The sequence below is a fragment of the Strix aluco genome, chromosome 5, assembly GCF_031877795.1.
Source record: "Strix aluco isolate bStrAlu1 chromosome 5, bStrAlu1.hap1, whole genome shotgun sequence".
NCBI lineage: Eukaryota > Metazoa > Chordata > Aves > Strigiformes > Strigidae > Strix > Strix aluco.
This window is the reverse complement of record NC_133935.1, coordinates 8,417,317-8,441,613: the sequence shown is the minus strand read 5'-3', so window position 1 is coordinate 8,441,613 and position 24,297 is coordinate 8,417,317. Positions and strand designations below refer to the sequence as shown.

At 46.4% G+C, this 24,297-nt stretch overlaps 1 protein-coding gene across 3 annotated transcripts; it reads left to right on the top strand.

The window, feature by feature from the left end:
- Positions 1-933: 933 nt before the first annotated feature.
- Positions 934-24,064, top strand: NRIP2 (nuclear receptor interacting protein 2). 3 transcript variants are annotated; one of them, XR_012623443.1, is made up of 7 exons: positions 934-1,401; positions 6,365-6,541; positions 12,631-12,713; positions 13,178-13,305; positions 16,176-16,228; positions 17,033-17,185; positions 17,928-24,064. XR_012623443.1 is itself a non-coding variant. In XM_074825793.1 (6 exons), the coding sequence occupies exons 1-6, from the start codon at positions 1,171-1,173 to the stop codon at positions 17,123-17,125; spliced, it is 765 nt and encodes a 254-aa protein (XP_074681894.1). In that variant the 5' UTR covers positions 934-1,170; the 3' UTR covers positions 17,126-24,064. The 3 variants fall into 3 exon arrangements, 1 of the variants encoding a protein (XP_074681894.1); XR_012623442.1 differs by having other exon boundaries at positions 17,906-24,064; XM_074825793.1 differs by having other exon boundaries at positions 17,033-24,064.
- Positions 24,065-24,297: the final 233 nt, after the last annotated feature.

Genomic DNA, 24,297 nt, shown 5'->3' with positions numbered 1-24,297 from the left:
TTTCCTCCTCTGTACACGATGTCAGAATGGGTGCTTACTGGGGCAGCGCATTCACCAGCGAACAGGGATCAAAATAAAGCAGCTTCAGTTCAAGTTGAAACTTATAGTTTCAAGCAGGATAACGTGGAGGCAGAAAGTTGAAGAAGTGAGCTCTGCCACGTCCTCTCTCCCCTGAGAAGAGAAATATCTGCCCTGGTCCAGACATCCCACACTGCAGCAATGTCAGCACACTCTTAGTGTAAACAGGGAGTCAAGTCCACTGGTATCAACAAGCCAGTGATTTTAGGCTTCTGCAACTTCAGGGAATTGCTCTAGATGGAGAGGGGTGAAAATGAGGGTGGAGTCAGGCCCAATACATTTGCCCTGGCTGGGAGCAGAAACAAGGCCTTCAGCATTTTGTTCAGGCTACGTGGTAAAGTCCTTCAGTGCAGCCTATTGCAAATGCATGACACTCTGCAGAAGTGAGACTGGGCATGCCTGCCAGCAGCCTTGAGGCGGATGCTCTCTCCCATTTACCAAGGCACTGCATCACCTCCAGGGCTGAACCGTGTTGTTGCCAGTATTTACAGACTCACTGAGATGCGTCAAATCCCTGCCAGCAGTGACACTGAACTGCACAGCCTGTCACTGAGAGATTTGCTGTCTGGGAACAGGCAGCGTGTGTGTACGTACACAGACAGACATACACCCCACACACACGCGTGCGCGCACACAGCCCAAGGGAGGTAAGTCCAGCCCACAACAGCGGGGCCATCCTTCTGCTGCTGGATTTTTCCAGCTGGAGCATCTTGCCGGCTCTGCTGTAATTTATGGAAATTGGTTTCTGACGTAGGGCTCTTTCTGTTACAACAGGGACCCACCGACCGGAGGAGGCAGAGCTGCAGGCAGGACAGAAGAAGAGAGGGAGAGGAAGAGGTGGGGAGCAGAGGGACACTGGGGGAGTGGAGAGGACAGAGGGAGAAAAAGGCACAGAGACACTTCAGAAATGGGTGAGTTATAACTAAGAGAGCAGGAAGAAAGGCAGAGAAAGGGAGAGAAAGAGAGCTGTGGGGAAGGGAAAGGGAAAGGAGCTCAGAGACTGAGTCAGCCTCAGGAGAGCAAACACCAGGAAACGAGTTCAGGGAACACGCCACCGTACAAAGAAGGACCTGTTCTGTCTGAATTTTCACCATGAGCACAAGGAAGAGCTGCCCCCTGCCACTGGGGCAAGGAGACCAGGAGGAAAAACAGAGTGAAGGTACTCCTGACCTGGAGCGAGAGGAGTGCGAGGTGGAGCTGAGGAACAAAGCTATTCTGCAACAGAAGAGGCGTCTTAAACAGGCCACCCAGTTTGTGCACAAGGACTCTGCTGACCTGCTGCCCCTGGATGGCTTGACAAGGCTTGGCACGTCCAAGGATCTGGTGAGTCCAGCGGGATCCCCTTTGGGAGCGGGTTCTCCTAATAGCCTTCATCCCAGTTGGGAATTGCTGTCAGGCTTTGTGAAAGGGTCATGGGTTCAGCAAAGACGAAACTTCCCTTCAGCATCATCCTAGGAGCAGGTCAGGGTGAGGAGAAGGAATGCATCACCCTTTTTTTTTGCATCCATCTTCTCATGCATCCCCATAGGGACCAAACTACTCACAGAGGCAGGCAGACATGGACTGGAAGAAGTCTCCAGCATCCAACTTTCCACTCACCCAGTACAGATATATATGTTCATCTGACATACATGTTTCCATGTGGGATATCTCTGAAAGCTACCTTGTATTCCTGCATGATCCATCTCAAAAGCAGACTCCTCCCTGGATTAAGCAGGGAGGGAAGCACAGTTCATGAAACTCTGAGAGTTATGTTTGACCTTGTCACCTTTTACCATTATTCTCTTTCCCCCTACTCTTTGGATTTCCAGAGGGTCTAGCACAGGGCAGGATGGCTAGCCAGGCGTGCAGGCAGCTGCAGTGGCCAGCACCCATGGATGACACCTCTGGGGAGGAGGCATGGGAGTAAGGCCTGTGGGCATCTCCTTGTAGAGACATGGAGCAGGAGGCATCAGGGAAGGGATCTGTTCCAGGAGCCTGGGCAGTCTGTGGTCTGAAGGGACTTTCCCAAGGCTGGGAGCAATTTTCCATAGGATCTCTTGCTGGCTTAACTGCACGCATCTCCCCCTTGCTCTGGCAGTTTTGCTGTCTAACTTCTCTCCACTGTGGAGTTTAACTGCTCAAGGATGGAGAGGTCTAAACCATTTTCCCAAAAGAGGCCCCGGGTCTGGCCAGTGATGGGGGCACAACCACTTATTCCAGCTGTGCCAGGGAGTGTCATAAAAGATCTTGCCCCTCCCTGAAGCCTGTGCTTCCCTCTATATCCTCAGACCATCACAGCAATACCACAGATGCTCATGCATGTGTTATCTCCTCTGGTTGTTTCCCAACTGCTGTGGCAGGCCCCACCACTGCTGGCAGCGAGGTGCTGGGGCACACAGGGACACATGTGTGCAGGACAGGCAGGGTCCCAGGCACTGGGCCTGGGTGGAAGCTATCCTCCTTGCTAAAACCTTTGGGTGCAGCAGCTCTGCCATGCGCAGATGAGGGGTCAGGGCCATGTTCCACTGCTGGCGCCCCCTCCTGCTCCCACCACCCTCCCTGCAGCTGCTGAGAGTCTCTGGCTCAGCAGGGTCAAGGGTGGCTCCTCAAAGTCACCCTGAGCTGTTGCCTCATGCTCTGCCTGTCCTTTGCAGCCGCACACATGGCTGTCAGCAGGGACTGGTCTTGAGCGTCCCTCTGGCCCTGAACACGGTCGCTGTCTGAAGTACAAGAGGGGAGTCATGTAGGTGTCACGTTAGCAAGGAACAGGGCCTCTTCTCCATGCAGGGAAGGAGGTCTGGCCACACCAGAGCCCGGGGGCTGGCAGCACAGGCAGGCTAGCATTGGCCCTTCATGCCCTGCCACACTGCAGCTGAAACATCTCCTCAGGAGGGGATAGCCAGACATACCCCTGGGCTCTTCCTTGTGCAGCTTTTGGCAGAGAACAGGGAGGAGCCACTTTTGAGTCTTTCAGTGCATGTTTGCTGAGCCCATCCACAAAGGCAGAGAGAAACATGTCCACCTGCTTTGCTTTGGAATCGATTCCTGTGACACTATGCCCCAAAATGACAAGTGTGGTGCCAGCCAGAGGCCTCTGCGAGAGTCCTGCACAGTATGGGTGGCAGTCTTGGCCCCCAGAGGCTGGCACTCTGGAGCCCCAAATGTGCTCTAGCAAGACAGGCCTTGTCCAAATTGCTTGCCACGAGCAGCTCTCCTGGTAAAATTAGCCATTCTAGGCAGGACACTTCCTCACACGCAAATGGTGTTCGGTCACTGAAAACTACTAAATAGTTTGTGTTTGGTCCGTAACAGAATGGCTGAAACATTTTTATCGTGGAGCTAGGGAGCACTGAATAAAACATAACATCTTTTCTGCCATGGAAATTTTGTTCTGGTGTTAGAAGGCACAAAATAAAGTGTGGCACCTGTGCAAAGTTCGCACGCACAGTGCTATACCTGGGGTCAGTGTGGTACCTGCAGTACCTCTGTTTCTCGTTTACCTTGGAGGAAGAGAAGAACCAGGCCTTAGATTTCCAAGAGCAATTCAACAGTCCCTGCAACTTGACAGGCCACTGTGATATTGCTGTGATGTTTTGGGGGCTGCAAATTAGAGTTCAAAATATGCTTTCAGGCACTCCTCCAGCCCCGTGTCAAACTCCATCTATGTTTCCTAAATTGACCTGGCTCCCTCCTGGAGGACAGGCATGCAGGGCTGAAAACAAAGCAACATCAGGAAGTGCTGGAGAGGTTCATCTTGGAGAGAGTGCAAAATATCCCAGAGTCCTATAGCACTTACACTGGGAGGAAAGTTTAATTCCCCAGAACATGTCTCCGTTGACAGTGCCAGAGACTTCAGCTGTGGCAGCCCTGCATGTCCTAAAATTAGAGCAAGGCATCATGTCATTTAAATAAACCACAGATTTTCTTATACAAAGTCAGGCTTTTTGTCACTCTTTTCTGTGTATTCTGTGTGTGCAGCTTATGCAATGCATCCAGCAGCATATGGCATCTGATGGGCCCATCACATCTCCAACAATGAGAAATTATATTTTTCAGTGGGGACTCACATTTCCAGCTTTATAACAACTACAAGGATGACACTTTTTTTTTTTTTTTTTTTTTTAAATGGCAAAAACCCCAAAGAAGTAGCTGCATTGACTAAAACATTCTGAAAGTACCAGGAAGATCCAAAGATCTGACTTCTCCACTCCCAGAACCCAAGATTCCCAGCTCATACCACTTCACTAATCATAACAAGGCCTTGAGATTTCACATTGGAGAGCCTGAACATGATGGAACTGGGAATCTGCTCTGATCCTTCTAAGAGTCCTGGAAGGGTCTCCCTTCCAGCTGCTGGCCACAACTCTCTTCAGGTCCTCCCTCACCATCCTCTTCATCTCATTGCTTCTCATCAGCCCAAGGAGTCTGCTCTTGAATCAGATGCCTCCACAGTCCCAGAGCTCAGCTACTTGTGAGTCCTTATCAACACTTGGCCTCTTCCCAGCCTGAGTGACAGGAAGGGGACAGAGGTGGCAGCTGCAAAGGGCCTGCTCTTTCTGTGGGAAAGGTTGCAGGGAGAGGGAAAGGTCCTTTGCATGCCAGATTGTGAGAGGAGACAGGAGGGAGGGTGGGAATTTGGAGACCTGCTGTCCGTTCCCTGCCCTTTTCCCATGGCCCAGATGTTAGCTGGCAGCCAAACGGGCACTGTGCTCAGAGTATTTAGGGAGTGAAGTACAACAGCCAGCTGTGCTGTGTGCCTGCACAGCAGGCTGGGAAAAGACCAGGAGCAGAGGGATATTTTTACCTCACCTTTTCAACTACCGCAGTGTGTCTCATGCAGCATGTGAATGATCTGACTCTCGCTGCTCGAGTGACAGGGAAACAGAGGCATGGGGGACTTGGCACCTTGCGAAGAGCAATACTGAGTGCAACAGAAGAGCCAACCATTAGGCAAAACTAACAAGTCAGTGTGCTTCGAGTTGCAATCGACACACTTCCCCGGCCTCAGCCCTCTGACCAAGCATAAAGCTAGTCTGAAGCACACACACTCTGTAGGGTTAATACAGCCTGGCGCATTGGCAGGTCTGGTCTGGTTCAGATGTTTGGCCTGCACATTGATAAGATCCTACATCAAACTGCTGCACCATCTGGAAGTAGATTTTTTTTTTTTTTGAGAAAGACAAAAGCAACGGTTTACGCTGTAGCACATGAGCCCCTTTAGATTCATCGCCTTTCTTCACATAGGCAGTCGTTACTGAGAACGCTATTGTCAGCTCTGAACAGCTGCTCTCCTGGAGAAGGGCCATGAGGCTGAGTACATGGAGAAAGGACAAAGCTACCTCCAACGGGCCTACTCCACTGACGCTGCCCATTGTTGATTCAGTAGCTGTGCAGGGATTGGAGGCACTGGATCCACATTGGGCAAAAACCAGAGCATCAAGCTGATGGTGAAGGGAGCTTTCTTTCCAAAGCAACAATTTCCTCTGTGTGTATGCAATGTTGGGACAAGAAGTTTTTCACAATTTTTCTTTCCTTTTGGTGCACCTCCCCTTCTTCTGCCTGGAAGAAAGGAGATAGGAATGAAATAGGAGTACAAGATACATGAGATTGAATAAGATGATAGGAATAAAGGTCCTTCAGCTGTTGATCTGGCTGATGGTGTTCCCTTCTAGCTGTGAACAACAGAGGGCTTCATAGATGCTCCCCCAACTAGGAAGGGAGTCAAAATAGTATCGCTTCTGATGGAGGGAAGCAGAGACAGACTCCAAATAACATTAGAAGCTAGTTTTAGTTTCCTATGCATGGGAAGCTTCTTGCTTCACTATAAATAATTGCTTGTACACCTAAAATTTGTGGAGTCCTGTGTTCTTACCCATATGTACATCACACACATGCTGCGTGCCCCATCCCCTCCCACATTAGAAGGTGGCTGTGCCTGGCTGGACGTCAGCACACACCCACCCGGTAGTGTAGTGCAGTACCTGAACAGGTATGAGGCTGCCAAGTGCATGTTTAGCTGAAGGAACAGATACGTGTGGGGAGAGCATGCATCAGGCATGTTCTTCTCCTCCAATAACTGCATCCCAGAGACCTGCCTGTCACAGATATCCCAACATTTTAACGTCACCATAGTGGCTACAGGAAAAATCTTGGTATTTAAAGGAAGTTTTCTGGGATAAGCCTGTCTTTCATCAGGATAATCAGCTAGGTTATGTATTTACAATCTGTTTTCCTGGGCTAGTACATGTCCTTGTCCTCAGCTCCATACTTAGCTGAGATTTCTCTTTCTTTGTGATGGAGACAGCAGCCACATAGTGTGGTCCAGCGGCGCCTCTTGGAAGGCAATCTGAACAAGCTGCGGGGCGAGACCAGGGTTCAGTCTGCACGGGTTCAATCTCCGCTGGCAAAAGACCAGGATGAAAAGATGGGAAAGGAAAAGGACAGGAGGAAAGAGACTTCATCCCTGCTAATACAGTGCCAGGTAAGGCAACAACATGGTGCTGCTGATTTCACAGTGATGGCAAATGCTCAATGAGTTCCAGCTGCCCCACTCCCAAGGGCCATGATAAGTTATTAATTGCAAAGGCAGCTGCAGCCAGAGAGAGCAGATTTCCTACATGGCCTCTCCTAGAGTTTGGATTCAGTTCTTCCAACAGACAGAGGAAAGCCTTTCTGTCACATGCATTCTAGTTGTCCGTATTTGAAGACAAATTACCTTAATGACATCTCCTTTCTTTGGAGGCCAGCTTTCCCATGATACGAAGTATTTCATAACTGCATACAGAAACAAGGAATGTCTCCTTATCACTTTAAGAGAGGTGTCCCTAGTTGATTTACATTTACTGGATTCAGTCTGGTCTGATTCTCTCAGGTGTCAAAGGACCTCCTAAGAAAATGGCTAACTGTGCTCTGAATTAGCGCTGTTGCATTTCTTGATGGAAGCAGTATTTTTAGCTCCCTTTTCTCCTTATATCCTCCCATACAGCAGAACACACTCCTCCCTGGCCCCTGTAGGTAAGAAAGCACATCCAAAAGCTGTGCCCCATAAAAGAAGGCTGCATGGTTAGAGCTGTTCAGTAATACGCAGATATGCGACTCACCAAAGTATAGACTTGGTATACGAAATCCATTTTAAGCTGGGTTTATTTCAGTTACCTGTCCTAAAGAACATCTCACATGTTAGAGTATAAAGTCTGCACTTCCAGGAAAAACACGTATACCTTTGAAAATTCAGTTGGCAAGTTTCTGAAATGTTTGGAACCAGTGTTTCAGTACCAGGTCTGGTTTGTTTCCCAGCCTTTACTGTTGCAGTTAGGCGTTGCTTACCCTGGATTTTAGACTGATGTAACTAGGTTAACATAACCATACTCGGGAAAACAGACTAATAGGATGAATGGCTCTCAGTGTAATTTCTCCAAATAGCTGGAGTCTTTTTTTTTTAGCAAACGAAGGTGTTTCTTTTTCTTTAGTTGTCAGTCTGTATTGTTCTGTAAGAGGAAACTCACTGATAAAGGGTGGGGTTTTGCCAGGCGTGTACATCAAACAAGGACTGTCATGCATGGGTATCATATCCCATGGGCAGTAAGTAACTCAGCGTCAGAGTCCACTAATTGTTCCCCTTTTTGTTTCTAATGGACTGTACCCCAGCTATCCCACACATTATATTTTCCTCCATGGAGGAAGGTTAATGAACATCACAGTCAAGGAAATAGGTCTAACACTGCACTTAACTCTCCTTAAACTCAGTACCTTCTGCACAGGCATTTTTCTCTTTTTCTGCCCTTCTTAAGAGACAGTCATTATTTGCCACACTTAATCTTCTTACATCAAAGGAAAGGAAGCTCTTCTCCCATTCTTTTTAGTCTTGCTGCTTTTCATGTTCACATTTGTGAACTTCAAAAAGCCTCACCTGTAAGTAACAGATGTATGGCAGAAATAGCACTCAGGATGCCTGTTCATTTTAACCAGAGAGGTGAGCTGGTACCTTTTGGAGAGCTGCTTGACTATGGTGCAGTTTTTATTAGAAATAGAACACAACCCCAGTGAAGTCTCTTCTCTCTGACAGCAGTTCCCTAGAAAAGATCATCTGCCACTCAGGGAGGGATGCTGAAGATTTCAAAGTGGTAACAAGTGCATCTCCTGACTAGTAGCTGAATTTGGTTAGGAAATAAAGCTGAATATATGTAGACATCAGTGATACAGGGAGATTAAGGCAGTAAGTGTTTTTACTCTAACAGGTTATAATTGCCCTGTGCCTAAGGCTTTTTTAAGTTTCAGAGATCACAGACAGACCCAGTCTATAACAGTTATACTGCAGAGTCACTCACCTTACTATTTACTTAGGTGGGTTGCTGACATGGTACTTTAGCAGAACTGCCCCTTTTTGCACAGTTTTTGCAAAGCACTTTGGAAAGTTTGTCATGACTGGCATCTGCATCATAAAATCAAGCTGTAATTTTTTTGTGGTGGGGATTGCCTCTCATTGACTTGGAAATAGATGCTGAAAGATTCCACTGCTGTCCAAGGCTGCTTTTCCTCTGTGCCAAAGGAACCTGGGATTAATCAACCTTGGTTGGTTAAAGCAGCTTCTTGACTTTGGAACTGACATTATTTCAGGAAACAAAGCTCTTTATAAATGGTGATCCTTACTGATTCCACTCCCCTCTTTCTCTTTCTTGGAAATCCCCATAACTGACTTTTAGATAATGACTAATGGTGACTAGTAGTAACAGACTGAAAATTTGGGGGGGGGGAGTTGAGAGTGGGTAATGTGTAGTCCAAGAAGGCTTAGAGTGCTCATCAGCTGCCTGTGTACTCCTTACCTAATCTGCATTGTGCTTGTGGTATGCTGGACCAGTGACTCTCCTCAGGCTCCTGGGGAGTTCTCTGGGCAAATGGTTAGTGTTAGTGTCTTCTGTTTCTGAAGAGCTGATACAATGCCTTTTCTGTAGCTGGGCAATGAACAGCTGGCTTCTGTGCTGGTTGGTTAACTCTTTCCCAGCAGAATCCATGTCTGTTAATGAGGAAGAGCTGATTCAGCTGGACACTGTTGGCAGGTTGCAGTATGGGGAAATGTGGGAGCATACCTGACCTGATGCTTATGGCTAAGATACCCGCTTAGGTAGTGAAGAGGCACAGAGAAGCCTCTTCTGTGAAACACAGTACAGAGGATAAGGAGGAAGATACTTAGCATGTATCTGCACTTTGTGATTTATTTTGTCTCTCTGCTTAGTCTGGCCACAATCCTTCTAGGCAAGACTGATGTGTCAGTGAGGACCAGACAGCACAGACATTACAGAGCTCTAAAAGCAAAAGGGAAGGCATTTTGTCATAGAATCATAGAATGGTTTGAGTTGGAAGGAACCTTAAAGATTCAACCCCCCTGCCATGGGCAGGGATATAGGACTGTCCTCTGGGTCCAGTCAATTTCTAGGTTGTTTCCTCTAGAAGCCTGGACTTTGTAATACCAGCTTTTGCCACAAACTGTTGTTGTCATGAGGTAAGGTGAGATCTCTCCAGTTGGCCTTGGGGACCTCTATGGGCAGGGACTAATCCTAGTCCTGAATGTTTAAACTTGACATGCCAGGCAGCCTGGACCCATGGTGGCAATGCTTTTTCTTGAACAAGCACAAGTATTGCCAAAGCCAGGAGCTTCTAAATAGAGTGCTTTGCAGCTCTCCCCTTTCTGTGAGGCGCTGGCATGCTCCCCCACTTGCTTAAAACAGATTTGTGCCAAGAGGCAGAAAGGCAAGAGAATGGATGTGCGTTCTGGGAGCAGAGAGCAGCACAGCTGGGTCTCCTACCCGCTCTGTCATGTGTGATCTGTATTACCATGGGACCAAGCTGCTCCACAGTGAAAAAGGACTGCTCATTTGTGAAGAAGCTGGGGGAATATTCCTGTATGAATGTGAAAAGAACTGCAGGAGGGCTTCTGGGGGCTGGTTTCTCTGTGGTCTGACTCTGTTTCCTGAATCTTCCAGCTGGTATCAAGTCAGTTAAGTTTTGTGTTCTTCCAACCTGTGACTTCGTAGTTCTGTGGCAATTCCACAGAATCACAGAATCATTCAGGTTGGAAAAGACCCTTGGGATCATCAAGTCCAACCACTCTACAAAGTTCTCCCCTACACCAGATCCCCCAACATCTCATCTAAATGACCCTTAAACACATCCAGGGATGGTGACTCCACCACCTCCCTGGGCAGCCTATTCCACTGTCTGACCACTCTTTCTGTGAAAAATTTTTTCCTAATGTTCAGTCTGAACGTTCCCTGCTGAAGTTTAGATTTCCATACCATGTGCTAAAGAACAGCTTTGGATTGAATGTAGATGTTAGTGTGGCTGAGACTCTGAGAAGCACATGATATAATGGGGAAGGCACAGTGCTGATAGCCAGAAGTTTGAGAGATCTGTCTTGGCTTTGGCTTTCTTAAAGTATTTAACATTATATGCCTCACTTGGGTGTTCTAGGAAGCCACAAGTGTTTGCAGTCACACAGGATTGTGAATTAACTGGGCATAACTCTTTATGAATAAGACATGCTTTTTTACATTAAAGAATAAAAGGTATAATAACCAAATCAGGATCTGTTGAAAATATGCATCTGTGCATATTTTCTGTGTAGATACTGCTTGAACACTGTTCTCTTTGTTAATGGATGAGGCCACACATGGTGAATGCTCTTCCTTCTAAAACCACTGATGTTATTTAAATATACATCATACATATGAGTCTTACATGATTCTTGGTGAAGTCTGTAAAACCATATAGGTTGAGATCTCTAGCTCCAGTAGCCTTGCAGTTCCTGAGAATTTGTCAACTAAGTGGCCATTCTAGGAACATGGTGTATCTAAATGTTCAGAATGATTAAATTCTCTACACTGAGGTACTGCAGATGCAATTTAGCCCAGAGGAAGAGCTCCAAGACAAAACAGACTTCAAGTTTCCAGTATGCGCTGAGGTTGCCTTGAGTGCAATAAGCACTCAAGCTACTATTGCTGTTGTGTCTGTTTGCAGCATTCCAGTATTTCTCACAGGAGGTGTGTTTTCCTTTTTTTTTTTTTTTATAATAACTCACAAATAACACGTTTGAAAATGAAATCTTGGAAATACTGGATGTAGCTCTCTGTGATGATTAGCCCATGTAATAATCATAAACAAATTTAGCTAAGAAATCAGGAAATTGAGAGATTTTCCTTGACCCTACTGATTCTGCACTGAGTCCCTGATGGTCATGCTGATCTAGTTCAGGTGTTCAAAGCATTTAGGAATGAGCGTAAGGGTAGAGGAGCTGTGGGAGGTCTGTTGCCTCTTCCGAGTGGCTCACGGCACTGAGTGCCATAGTGGATTGAAGAGAAGGAATTGCAGGACAGATACAAATGATAGCAGGAGGAAAATGAGCCTCCCAAAAGGGAAACTCTGTGGATGGGGGTTTTTTTGGGTGTTGGTGTGAGACATAGCCTTGAAGAACTAGGCAATCAAGAATGGGAGTGGTTAGGCACTATAGGTAGATGCAAGCCATATTTTGTAGATGGCAGTTACTCCATCTTTTCCAGCTCGTTTACTAAGTCCTGCTCCTCCTTTTTTTTTTTTTCTGAACATAACTCTTACTGATGTCCTTGATGACACTATTTTTTCAGACCTCTACCATATATGAAACCTGTTGTTTTCAGCACCTCTGTCCTGCCATTAAGGACCTCTGTGCAGAAGGGACACAAAACAGATGGCAACCACACCTCATGTTCCCTTTCAAGTGCAAAGGAGTGAAGAAATTAAATGGGCAAGGTGCTGGGGATTATTCCAGTAAGATCACACAGAGGTGACTTGGGTGCAGGGCATCCAGTCTCTCCCTTTGCTAGATGACACCAGCTGTGAATATTGTAGTTGTAGTGTTCATGTCCTATTTCCCTAAAGAGCTGTCTAGGAACTTAATGTAAGTCCCACACAAAACAGACACCTCTTTATTAGGTTGTTTCTTGGATTCAGGTGTCATTTGGATGTGTCAGTTATCTTGGAAACTGCCTTAAATTCAAGCTCTTCTCAGGGATGCTTGTCCTGTGTGCTCCTGCTTCTCCCACAGACTTCTCCCTCTGGAAACTGTTCAACTGCGAACAGACGTCTAGCCCTGGAACATTGTTCCTTGTGACACCAGAAGAAATGGAGAGAAGAAACCTACAAAGGCTGTAGTACATGCTTGTATTCCTTTAGAAGCATTTGTCATATCAATTATTGCTCTGCTAAGAAAGTCCGTGTGTTTTTTCTGAACAAATTCACTAGTTATTCATCTCTTGACTGGAACATGGCTAAGTTGAAGTAGCTAATAACAGATAAGTGTCTGGGCAATCAAATACAAATTAAAGAAGACAAATTAAAGAAGAAGCATTTGGCAGAGGTTTGCAGAGCACTTGGGAGACCACCATTGTCTTGGATGAGTCTCCTGCCTTCTGACTGCTGCCTAAAACACCACATCTTTGGCTGTGTTGTTAAGGAAGGCCTAAGGGATTGTCACACTGTTGGAGGAGTGGGTATGTCAATTTTGAGCCCACAGTAATTATCTGTTGTTGTTTTTTCTAGTGCCAAGGTCAGGTATTGAAAGCGACTGTTAACACTGGGTGTCTACCAAATCTCATCTCCAAGAGCTGTTTAAACCAGCTGGGGTAAGTCTTTGCACAGTAGAAAAGGAGGGGTGGCTAAAAGAAAACCTATGGCAAGAACCTAGGCACTCTTGATTCCCAGCCCCAGTGATAATTACTAGCAGCTTTGCATGTGCCATGGCTGTTGAGGAGAAGATGCAGAGGGTGGGCTACAGGGCAAGGCAGCAGGAGCCCTGGCAAAGTTGTGTGCAGACCCCAGACTAGGAGGCAGAGCTGTGTCATTCTGTCTGTGTGTACTGTAGGGCAAAGCTGCCCAGCTGATGTTTAGCCTCAGCGGTGAGGAACCCAAATGGATAACACCTTATGGTTTTGCTTGTGGAATCTGCCTCCAGACATGCTGTATGGAAAAGATTCCTCCTCTTGTGGGCCTGTTCCCAATGAGACCGAGAAGTACTGCCATCAGTGAGAAGTCCTGTTTTTCCTCCTCTTCCCCCACTTGAGGCAATAACACCTCTTGTGTCCCACAGGCTGGAAGAAGTATCTGCCATGGACTGTGGAGACTTCCCTCTTCCCATGCCCAGCGTTGTTGGCCGAGTAGAACATATGGAGTTGCAATTTGGCCAGGAGACAGTGCTGTGTTCAGCACTGGTTGTAGGTGAGAGTGCCAGCCCCTCCTCTCCCCCAGTTTTCCTGTGTCCCTCTTGCCCTGCCAAGGGCATTTAAAAGGATCTCTGGGAAAGTGTAACGCAGTGGGAGGTCGGTGATGTGGTCACCCCCACTGCTGGCCGAGATCATTATGAGCTGTGAATATCCTCTGTGTAACCAAAGGCAAAGGGCATAGGAAGAGAACAAAGAGAGAAGACATTGAAAATGGGGAGAAATGAGGTGCTTTTGGGTTTTAACACAGGATGTAGAAAATCCTTCTAAAATGGACCTTTCTTAAAATTATCCAGGCTGCTTGATTAGTCCTCTGGTGCCTTATGTTCTCCTATTGAATGAGCACTTGTGTCTTTGGCTGGATGGAAGTCATCAGAGAAACGGACAGAGGGTACATCTTATTCCCCAGAGTGTTTCTCTGTGTACTCATCTGCCTCTGCTGCACGGAGCACCCTGGAAGAACCTGGTAGCCTCAGAGTGTTGAGTCTCCCTCCGTGTCCTGAGGCAGGACCCTTTGAAGGAAGGAGCCATAGGAGACAAGGTCAAGTCAGCAGTCACTGGGGCACACCCAGAAAACAACAGAGAGGCTGCATGTTCTGCATTTACATCAAGCTGTGCACATGCTGAAAACAACTTAGTTGTCTTTTTTTCCCCCTGTTCTTTCTCCCTATTAGTCTTCCAGCTTTACCCTCTTGCCTTTATCTGTCTCCTCATCTTCGATGAGTACTGTTCATCTTCCAAGACCTCCTGTGCTCCCTCTTTTCATGTCCATTCTTTCCACTTTCCTAGTCATCTAGAAAGAGCTTCTGCCTCTTCCACACTCCAGCTCACTTTTCTTCCCTGGTTTCCCCTCTGCTTGTTCTTGCCCTTCATGGGGAGTCTGTGTTAGTACCAGTACAGGTGAATTTAGTCCAGTAGCACCTATCCATTTTGCTGGGATGTGGAAATGGCTGCCTGGAAGGAGCAGGATTGCTACATCTGTGCCTCACATCTCCCTGTGCACACAGTGCTCTTGCTTATGTGCTTATAAATAAATTACAAGATACAGCCACTGGTTACGGGGCAAGCAGGCATCCAGGAGGCATGGGAAGTGTTAATGATGTTACTGGTGGGTGCTGAATCCTGCAGACTCCAGGACCTGGGGATTCTTCCTTCCCTGCCACTGAAGTACAGATGGATGACTCTAAGACCCTGGGGATCGCTCTCACCCAGTCCAATGCATGTTCTTAGTGGCAGGTTATACACTGGTAAGGCTGAACATATATTCCAGAAAGACCCGTACAGAGAGCATGCAGACCAGGCCAGCCATACAGATTACCACACATAGAACAGTGCCTTTACCAACACTCACATAAACACCAGCACAAATAGCCCAGTCCCAGTCCTCCTCTCTGGCTGACCAGGATTGAAGTTCACTAGCAGAAGCTCATACATCCTCAGTCTCTGGATTCACAAGTGCACTCACATTCACAGCGTCTTCAGATAACAGCACTGCTTCTAGGTCTGTCTTATACTCATGTCTGGACCCTGGGCCCCTTACCTAGCCACTGACCCAGACACTGAGTCTTTCCTGATGCAGGTGTCCTCTTACTTACTGGCTAGACCAGACTGAAGTTTTCTAGCTGATTATATATACAAAACCACAAGCATACAAACCTGCGAGATTAAATTCACTGGGGAAATAAAACCACACCCAAGTCTTTCTAGTTAGTGGCATTTACACCTCTGACACATATGCTCTGTCCTCTTCAGTTGCTGGCTTATAAACCTAAGGGCCCTGTGACCCTGGTCAGAGCTGGCACCCAGAGCTCTCTGGCATGTTGATCTCTCCAGTTGCTGGCACCTAGACCTACAAGCTCTGTGACCCATACTCCTTCCCCAGTTACTGGAACTTAGACCTTGCAGCACACACTGCAGTTCCTTCAGTTGCTGGCACCCCGGTGTCTAAGCCCTATGGCCTGTACTCCCTTCCCCACTTACTGGCACCCAGACTTCTTTTGCACACTGGTCTCTCTAGCTGCTGGCACCTGTGAGCTACATCCCCTCCTCCAGTTGTTGTTACAGATCTATGAGCCCTAGGGCCTGTGGTCCCTTCAGTTATTGGCACCTCTTTTGCATGCCAGTCCCTCTGGCTGCTGACATCTAGAGCTAATTGCCCTTTAACCCGTGGCCACCTTCTACACTTGCCGACACTGAAGACTTGCAGCAGTCACATGTAGGGTAGAGAGGTTACACAGAAAAAAATTACTTAATAAAATTATTTAGTAAGAAGTTCAGATAGCTTGCAGCCATCAGTCGCAGGGTGTGGTCAGACAAGTGAACTGACCAACAGCCTGCTCGCATGTAACTGCCCCCCTTAACCCCTCTCCTCTCCATTTATCCATGCTTGTTCTTCCCTGATGCACCCTGCTGCTTGCCTTCTCCTGCCTTTGGCCTTTCCCCTACACAGCCCATAGTAAGTTTTACACAAGCCCCTTCTGATATCTGATAGCAAGTTCCAATCCCACAACCCCCCTCAAATATCTCATAATACTCATGATAATCATGGTTCCCTCCTCTTACCAGCTACAAAGTTCATTTGGACCCTCTTCAGGGCTGTGCCTGAGTAGCTCCTTTAATGGATCATCAGTCAGTGGCAGAAGAGTGCTGGTCTTTGTTATTATCACTGTTACCACCTGCTTGTTAATGTTTGTGTGTCTAATTCATCACTTTCCTTTGTTATTTGTTATTCACTTTATACTGAATAACCATCTAACTTTATGACCCAGATGCTCTCATATTCCACATCCTCTTACAGGAGAGACACGCTTTCTTTAGAGGGGCAGTATATATAGTCTTAAGCCTGATCAGTCTCTTCTCTCTTCTCAGATGATGAAATGCTGGAGTTTTGCATTGGTCTCCAGACACTGTTGTCTCTCAAGGTAAGAAACGGGTTCTTGCTTATTGCAGGGTTCCTCTCAAGAAGTTCTCCAAGATTTGGTTGCTGTAAGGATCAGAAATACTTACATCCAGGTCTTCCAGGGTGCCACTGGCTGGCTGCAGTATGCTCTGTGTCACAGATTCCTTTCCAGTCCTTCTTATAGGTTTTAAGAAAGGAATCATCCGATAGGACACTATCACATCTCCCATTCTTCGTATTCCTGACTATAAGTTGCAAACAGGAAGAGGAGATAAGGCAAGGCACACTGTGTCACGAGTTATATCTGTGTTGCCTTTTGAAGGCAGATATGAGCAAGCTCTGCCCTTGCTTTGAGCCACATGAAGCTGTATGATCACATTCAGTATCCAACACCAGCTGGATACAAGTAGGAACAGTTGTCTCCTTTTGTCAGCTCAGTTCAGGGTTAGTGTTCTGCTGAGCCTGGCTTGTGGGTGGCTCAGAATACGGCTGCAGCAAGCTTGCTTCTGCTTGTCAAATATTTGTAGCTACATGTTGGACTCATAAAGCAGGAAAAGACTGGCCTGAATGGCTGAGTGGTGTGAGGACATCACCTCAGGGGCAGTCATGGGAAGAAGGGAGGGGAATGGCCCTGTGAAGGGTTTGGGGAGGAATTCATTGAAGAGAACAGGAGCAAAGAGCCAGCATGGCGAACAGGGAGGGGAACTGTAAGGTCTTTACAAATCCAAAGTGGGGTGGTTTGATGTTTATACAGGTTTTCCCCATAGACATCGTGAGATTTGCTATCTGGAATGTTCAGCAAGTAACTGGCTCTCCCCTTCTTTAGTGTTGCATCGACCTGGAGGAAGGAGTCCTGAGATTTAAAGCACTGAGTCAAGAGCTGCCTTTTCTACATGCCTCTGAAGAGCCTGGTCAGTGAGTGGCTGCATTCCCCAGGTCTGGGGCTGAGGAGACTTGCTGCCACGAGAGAGAGATGAGGGTGAGGCTCACATGCCCCTAACCTTGCTGAGTTCTAGGCTGAGGCATTCACTGGGGAGTGAGAAAAAGGCAAATGGGTGCTGGAAGCTGCTATTGCTGAGAGTGCCTCACCTTGAGAGATATCCCTCCTTTCAGTGGACCCTCTTGCTTGTCCCCATGTGCCAAGCGGGCATTTTGTTCTTGTTTTTCTATCGGTCCCTGGTCACTCCAATTTCTGCTTCTGTACTAAATTCACCCTACCCTTTTAATGACTTCACAATAGCCTCTGTTCATGAGACAAGAGGGCCTCCGTGAACAATCTCCAGTTGTTCTGTGGACAGGAGGGCAGCGCTTTCCCCCAAAGCCTCCAAAGATTGCCACGAATGTTTCCCTTCTCTTTGCCTCGATGCGAGCGGACTTCACTCCGCTTTCTTTGTGGGAAGGGCTCTGTGGCCAGTCCCCTCACCTGTACTCTGGGAAGCTGGATATTGTTACTTTTTGCTGGCTCAGAGCAGAACAGTAGTATTTTCTTGGAAAACACTTGCAGCAACACTTTTAGAGTTCTTAATTCTAAGAAGCGTTTGCAGAAATGCTGAGCATAGATGCCTACAGTACAGTGGACGCTCACAGGGGCTTGGGCTTTGCAACTGCATCCTTGGCCACTAAGCTATATTATATGAATGGCTATGCTTATCATCTCTTGGTGTTATACACAGTAACCAGACTTGCACACTCTGACCAGGCCTCTCCTCTCTGAACTCCAGCTGCTAGAGCTACAATTCCTATCACCTCTGCTGTATCGTCAGAGATCCTGCCACCCAGTTTAAATGCTGCGATGAATTACAGTACCCAGAGTCTTCTGCTCTGTCAGCTCCTTTCTTTCAACTTGAAATCTAGTGATTGGACACAGATACATCATCAGCCTCAAGTCCCAGCATCTCACAGCCCATCAACTTTGCTACTCCTGCATGAAACAAGAACTAGACTTCCTTGCAGTATCAGCTCAGGTCAGAGAACTGTGAACTCATCTGGGATGACCAGGGTGGTTATTAAGTCACTTAGTTGTTGGGTTTTTGGTTTTGGTTGGGTTTTTTTTATTTGCATCCTAGAGCATAGCTGTATGATAAATACATAGTCTATTCTTTACTAGCTCTAGGAAAGATACACCAGATCAGGGCTTGTTCCATGTTTCATGACTACTGATTCACTATCCAAACTCTGCACAACATCCCTTTGTCCACCCTTAGGATGCCATGACATCCCCATTTTGCCTGTCTTCCTGGATTAAACACTACTGGCTCTCTTCCTTTTTTATCAAACCACTCATTGTTTCTGTTGTGCTTCTCAAATAACTTGTGTATGCATTTTTGCTTTTTTCTGTTAGTTCTTTCCTAAATCAGATGCTGTATGCTGTAGTTCAACACATGCTAAGGACAGCAGAGTACAGCCTGGCTGATATGACTTGGGATGCACTTACAGTGTCAGTTGGTGTGATTGGCATCTGCTCCTCCTACAGGCAGCACCAGGCTAGTGACTTTTATTGTTAGTCATCATATCTTGCAGCTTCTGATCTGTTCCTTGTCTTCTTAGCCATTCTTCTACTTGTGCATCTAATTATTTCTGGCTGCATGAACTGTTTTCCATGAATCCCCTGAATGACACCAACAGTTCTCTCATTTATGTCAGGACCCATCTCTACCCGATGAGCCTGTCTTTCAAAGTACCAGTAATTCCTCCTGGATTTGTGTCACTTGCGTGTCTGACTGGCTTCTCAAACCCAGGGGTCTTTAATGACAGTTCAGACTTGTACTCAACCATCCTGTGTGTCAGATGGAATCTATGTGGTACTGGGGTCAACTCTGCTGAAAAAACCCTTGTTTGAGATAGATGAAACACCTGTTCCTATGTGCAGCAACTCACCTGGTTTCCAAATCTCGTTGCCCTCTACAAATGGCATATGGAACTATGGCAAATAATCTGCTAAAGATGACAGATACAATGTCTGTTACATCTCTTACTATTCATTAACTTTTAAAAAAGTCTATTTAAAAAAAAAAAAGACAAAACCTAAACCCTAATCCTAAACATTAAAGCTAACTCTAGCCCTAACCCTAACCCTGACCCTAAATCTAACTGTTGAAGCTAACCCTAACCCTAAATTCTAACCCTAACCTCCTAAACCTAACTCTAACACTAACCCTATTACTAACCTTAAGTAACCCTGACCCTAAACCAAACCTCTAACCGTACCACTAATCCTAACCCCTAAACCATAAACCTAACCCCAACCCTAAACCCCAACACAGACCCTAACTCTAAACCTGAAACCCTAACCATAACCCTTAAACATAACCCCCTAACGCTAACCTTAAACCTAATTGCCTGACCCTAGCTCTAACCTCAAAACCCTAATCCTAAATCAACCCCCTAACCATAGATCTATCTCAAACTTTTAAACCTAACTGAAACCCTATTCCTAACCTTATCCCCTAACCCTATCCCTCACACCTAACCCTAACCTTTAATGTAACTCTTAACCCTATGCTAGACTAAACCTAACCCTAATCCCTAACACAAAACCTAACACTAAACCTTAATGTTAACCCTAATGCCTAACCCTGAACATAACCACTAGTCATAACCCCTGGCCCCTAACCCTAAACCCTAACTCCCTAAATCTAACCAGCTAACTCTAACGCATTTATTCTAACCCCTTAAACCAAATTCCAAAACCTAACACTAATCCTAAATGTAATGTTAACTCTAACACCTAATACTAAACCCTAACCATATTCCTAACCCTAAACAGTAACCCTAAACTTAACCCTATCCCTAACCTCAACCCTAACTGTAAACCTCACCCTAACCCCTAATCCTAACCTCTAGCCCCTAAACCTGAATCCTAACCCTAAACTGTTAAATCTAACCCCCCCAACCCCCAAACCTAACCCTAATCCTAAAATTAATGCTAACTCTAATCCCTAGCCCCTAACTCTGACCCTAACCCCCAACCCTATTTCTAACTCCTGACCATAACCCTACACCTTAATCCCTAACCCTAACTCTAACCATATCACTAACTGTAACCCTACCCTAACCTCAACCCTAAATTTAACCCTAATCCTAATCCCCTAACCATATAACTAAACCTATTCCTTAACCCTAACCCCCAATCCCTTACCCTAACTCTAAACATAAGCCTAACCCTACACCTAACACTAACCCTAAACCCAACCATAACCCCAACAACCTAACCCTAACCCCATCCCTAATCCAAACCCTAACCCTATCTGATGGCTTCTGCCAGTGCCCACAAAGGGCCCTGCTTCCTTCCAGAGTGTCCCAAAGCTTTAGCCAGGCTTTGCTTTGGCCTGCAAGGGGCCCTGTTTCCCTCCAGAGTGACCCAAAGCTTTAGCCAAGCTTTGAGGAAGCCTGCAAGGGGTCCTGCTGCCTTCCAGAGCGCCCCAGGGCTTTTGCCAGGCTTTGACGATGACCAGACAGGTCTCTGCTGCCTTCCAGAGTGTCTAACAGCTTTCCCTGGGCTTTGCTGGTGCCCACAAGTGTCTGCCAAGGAAAGGGGAGGGCCACCAACAGCTTTCAGTCCTGGCCACTTCTGTGTGACAGCCATGCCTGGTGGGTGTCCATTTTGGAGCTGGGCTCTGGCTAGGGTGAGGGTGTAGGTGAGTAGGAGTCTTCCTGAACTCACACTGAAGCCAACAGGAATCTTTCCGACTATTTAAAGGGTGCTGGATGGGATCCTACAGAAAATTGGCATGGTTTTGAGTTGACAATTCTATTTTGACTAGCGCCTGTCACTTACAGCCCTGCAGATACTTGCACACTGGCTGCTGTTGGAATTCACCAGATGCTGCTCTTAAATGCCAGTCTTGGGATAACTCTGCTTTTGCTCACCTTCAGAACACCCTCCAGTCCTTCTGAAGCCTTTCTGAGATTCACATGGCTCATTTCTCAAATCACCAATAGTTATGTTCCTCTGCGAATTAATGCGCTACAGTAGATGAAAATCATCAGTCCCATCTGTCCCTCTCTGCATAATGAGCTCTTTGCATCCTCCTTACCTTCCCCCGAGTGAATTATTCATTCTTCCACACTGGTAAGTGACAAATTTTCTTCTTCCAAAAGGGATTCTTTCCTTTTTAGATAATCCTTTTAACGCTTTCCTGTTGCTGATACACTCTCACCTTGCGCCACTATCTTGCCAGCCTTTCCTCTTTGTTGTTAACAATTACATGCATAAATGTAGACTGTGCCACTTGTCAGTCACAGAGAGGATGTTTCTGAACAAGCACTAAACTAGCATATGAGAGCCCTTCTTTTCAGCTCTGAAATCAGCTCCAGAGAAGACATGCTTTCCACCTTCCTCCTGTCAATGTCAGTTGAACATGCAGGTTCGCACCGTAAAGGTCTCTTCCACCCAGACATTGAGGAATCTGTTGCCAACAGTTATCCTGGAACCTCCCCATCAAGCTTTGTTGCAGGCAGAGCTTACAGAAAAAAAAAAAAACCAAACACATTTACATGACTAAATGAGAACTGCAGGTCATAACACCATGGCTGACATCCCACTTCAACTACTTCCCTAAATCACAGTCTAACCCTGCAGCATCAGTACCTGGTTTCCTCATCATCAAGCACAATTCCTGGTGGGTTTCCATCTCCCAAAGTTCCTTGGAATTAAATGACATGCTATCACTGACCTTAACACATTTATTTGGAATTCTTGCCCAAACTGGTGTTTTCTTCAAAGACCAGTGTTTTTGTGTCATTACATGGGAATCCCAGCTTCCATTGTGAAAGACAGGAATCTTACCTTTAAAAGATGTGATTATAAACCAGGACTGACAACATCTCAAGGAAGCAAACTCAACTCCATCTACAAACATGGTAATTTTTAAAAGTCTTCCTACGTTAGGGAGCCCAGTAAGTAATTTTTAAGAGGGTTGGCAAGGCTGAAGACTGTCTCAATTGTAGTTTCTTTTGGAAAAGGCTATTATACAGATACACTTCCCTACCCCCAATTCCAGTCATCTCTATTGCTTCTGGGGGACAAGGGAAAAGAAGGAGCTATCTAAAGGTTTTTTCCACCAGAGATCAAAAAATGCTAATACTTTCATATGGAAAGTAGAAATTTAGTACAGACTGCCACCTCAGAGCAGGACACGGGCACATCCTGCATGTGTCTAACACTGGCTTCCTCATGATGAGGCCCATCCCTTCAATATAGACAATGGAATGTTGCTATTTTAGGGATAATCTCTCTGAACCGCCTTGGTGGTCAGCTCCTACTAGGGCTACTTTCCAGTAGAGTGGACACAGCAGTTGTGAACAGTCTGCAGGGAAGTGTCTGTCACAGCAAGTCTTTGGAACAGAGAAGTGTCACATGGCAGGTGTGAGATATGTATGGCTGAACGTGCCCGGGGATGGGGAGATGGACTTCTGAGGCCCCTTCCAAGGCCTACATGCAAGAGAGAAACCTATCCCGAGAACACGCACTCTGCCGAAGCCATAATCACGACCATTTCCAGGAGCTTGGGGTCACGTGGTTTTAAATGGAATGGGAGCTCCAACCATCCATATTCCCAGAGGCCTGCTCCTTCTTTCACTACCAGCAGGCGAGTTACGGAACTGAAAACCACTGAGCCACCTACATACGTTTGCAGTCAGTCCTCCTTTCAAGAGACTCCACTGGCAAATGCCAGGATATACCTGAAGAGTTACAGAAATAACTACACTCAGCAAAGAGATCATAAAAATGAGGCCAAGGATGGCCAGCGGGTTTATTGTCTCAGGAAAATAAAGCAACCCCCTCCCTTTATTTTCTTGCTAGTAAATTGAGCATCACAACCAAAGCCATGAATCATTTATCTGCAAATACCCCCAGTGTCTGAGAATGCTGTTGGACCCCTCACTTGCTGTGTGCTGGCACTAGGACATACAAACATGTCTTGCAAATCCTGACATTGAAAAGCTTCCTGGCACCAGCGGGTACGCCAATCTGCTGCAGAGTAGGATGCAGCAAACAACATTTTCTGCTGCGTGGGAAGGAACAACTTCTAATTCCAACTCTGTGGCTTGTGTTGGCTGGCAGGAACAGGCAATGAGTTACAATGAAAGTGTAACATAACTCCATTAGACCAGAGACAGAGCCTACGTGACTCCTTCTCTGAGTAGATGTGTACTTCACAGAAAATGTTGCCAGTGGAAGTAGCCTGAAGGGTTGACTTCAGGAATTATTGACTGTAGCCAGCCTATTAATTGTCACTCTGGAGTTCAGGGCATGAAAAAAGAAGGAAGTTATGTTTTGGCCAAGAACAGTACCAAAGTTCCAATTAATTCTTGTGTAGTTTTCATTTTCTTTTGTGCACAAGGGGCACAGAAGCAAAATGCATCTGCAAGTTATTACGTGCTGTAAACAGTATAAAATTGTCAGGGGAAAGTCTCAAACATTAGTGTTTTTCCTCTCAAATAGTTTTAAGAGCTGAAGAGTTTTGGGGAACGGATGATGTGTAGTGTCCATATCTTCTCACCTGTTTTCCACAGCACAGCATGCGCGGGTCTGCACAGCACACAGCTCTGTCATCCTCAGGCCAACAAGAGGAGGGCTAGGTTGCACAGGTTGCCCTGTCCAACATTTACACTGGTTTTGCCTCATTTTCTTTTAAAGATGGTTCTTCAGAAAATGTCATCTCTCCCCCCTTAATCCTTTCCTGTTCCTTCTCAACAATTAACAGTGCAACAGTGGATCAATTTGACCTTCCTTCCTTGGAAGTCATTTGACCTGTACAGAAAAGTTTGGTTTGCATAAAACAGTTTCAGTCACACAACCATTTGTAGCCCCCTTGCGCTTCTGTTGCTAATAAAGGTTTATATTTGGCATGGACAGACAGCACTGAGCTGTTTTCTGTTATGAGCATAGACGATCCTGTTTTCTTGTTAGGCCTCAAGAAGGAATTACAATATAGGAGCACTGCAATAACCTGTGAGACCCAGCTACCGGGTTAGCTCAGCCTGGCCCAGCTCTCAAATAAAATGCTCCAGGAACCTCTGGGGTCCCAGCAGCAGACTGTTGTGGTTTGAGCCCAGAGGGCAACTGAGCACAACACAGCCATTCAC

What these genes read in the sequence shown, in the direction of transcription:
- NRIP2 (XM_074825793.1), top strand. Translation starts at nt 1,171, where the DNA reads ATGAGCACAAGGAAGAGCTGCCCCCTGCCACTGGGGCAAGGAGACCAG. An exon ending in CCCTGCTAATACAGTGCCAG is followed by an intron (nt 6,542 to 12,630) that starts GTAAGGCAACAA and finishes TGTTTTTTCTAG; the next exon opens with TGCCAAGGTCAGGTATTGAA. An exon ending in AGACACTGTTGTCTCTCAAG is followed by an intron (nt 16,229 to 17,032) that starts GTAAGAAACGGG and finishes CCCCTTCTTTAG; the next exon opens with TGTTGCATCGACCTGGAGGA.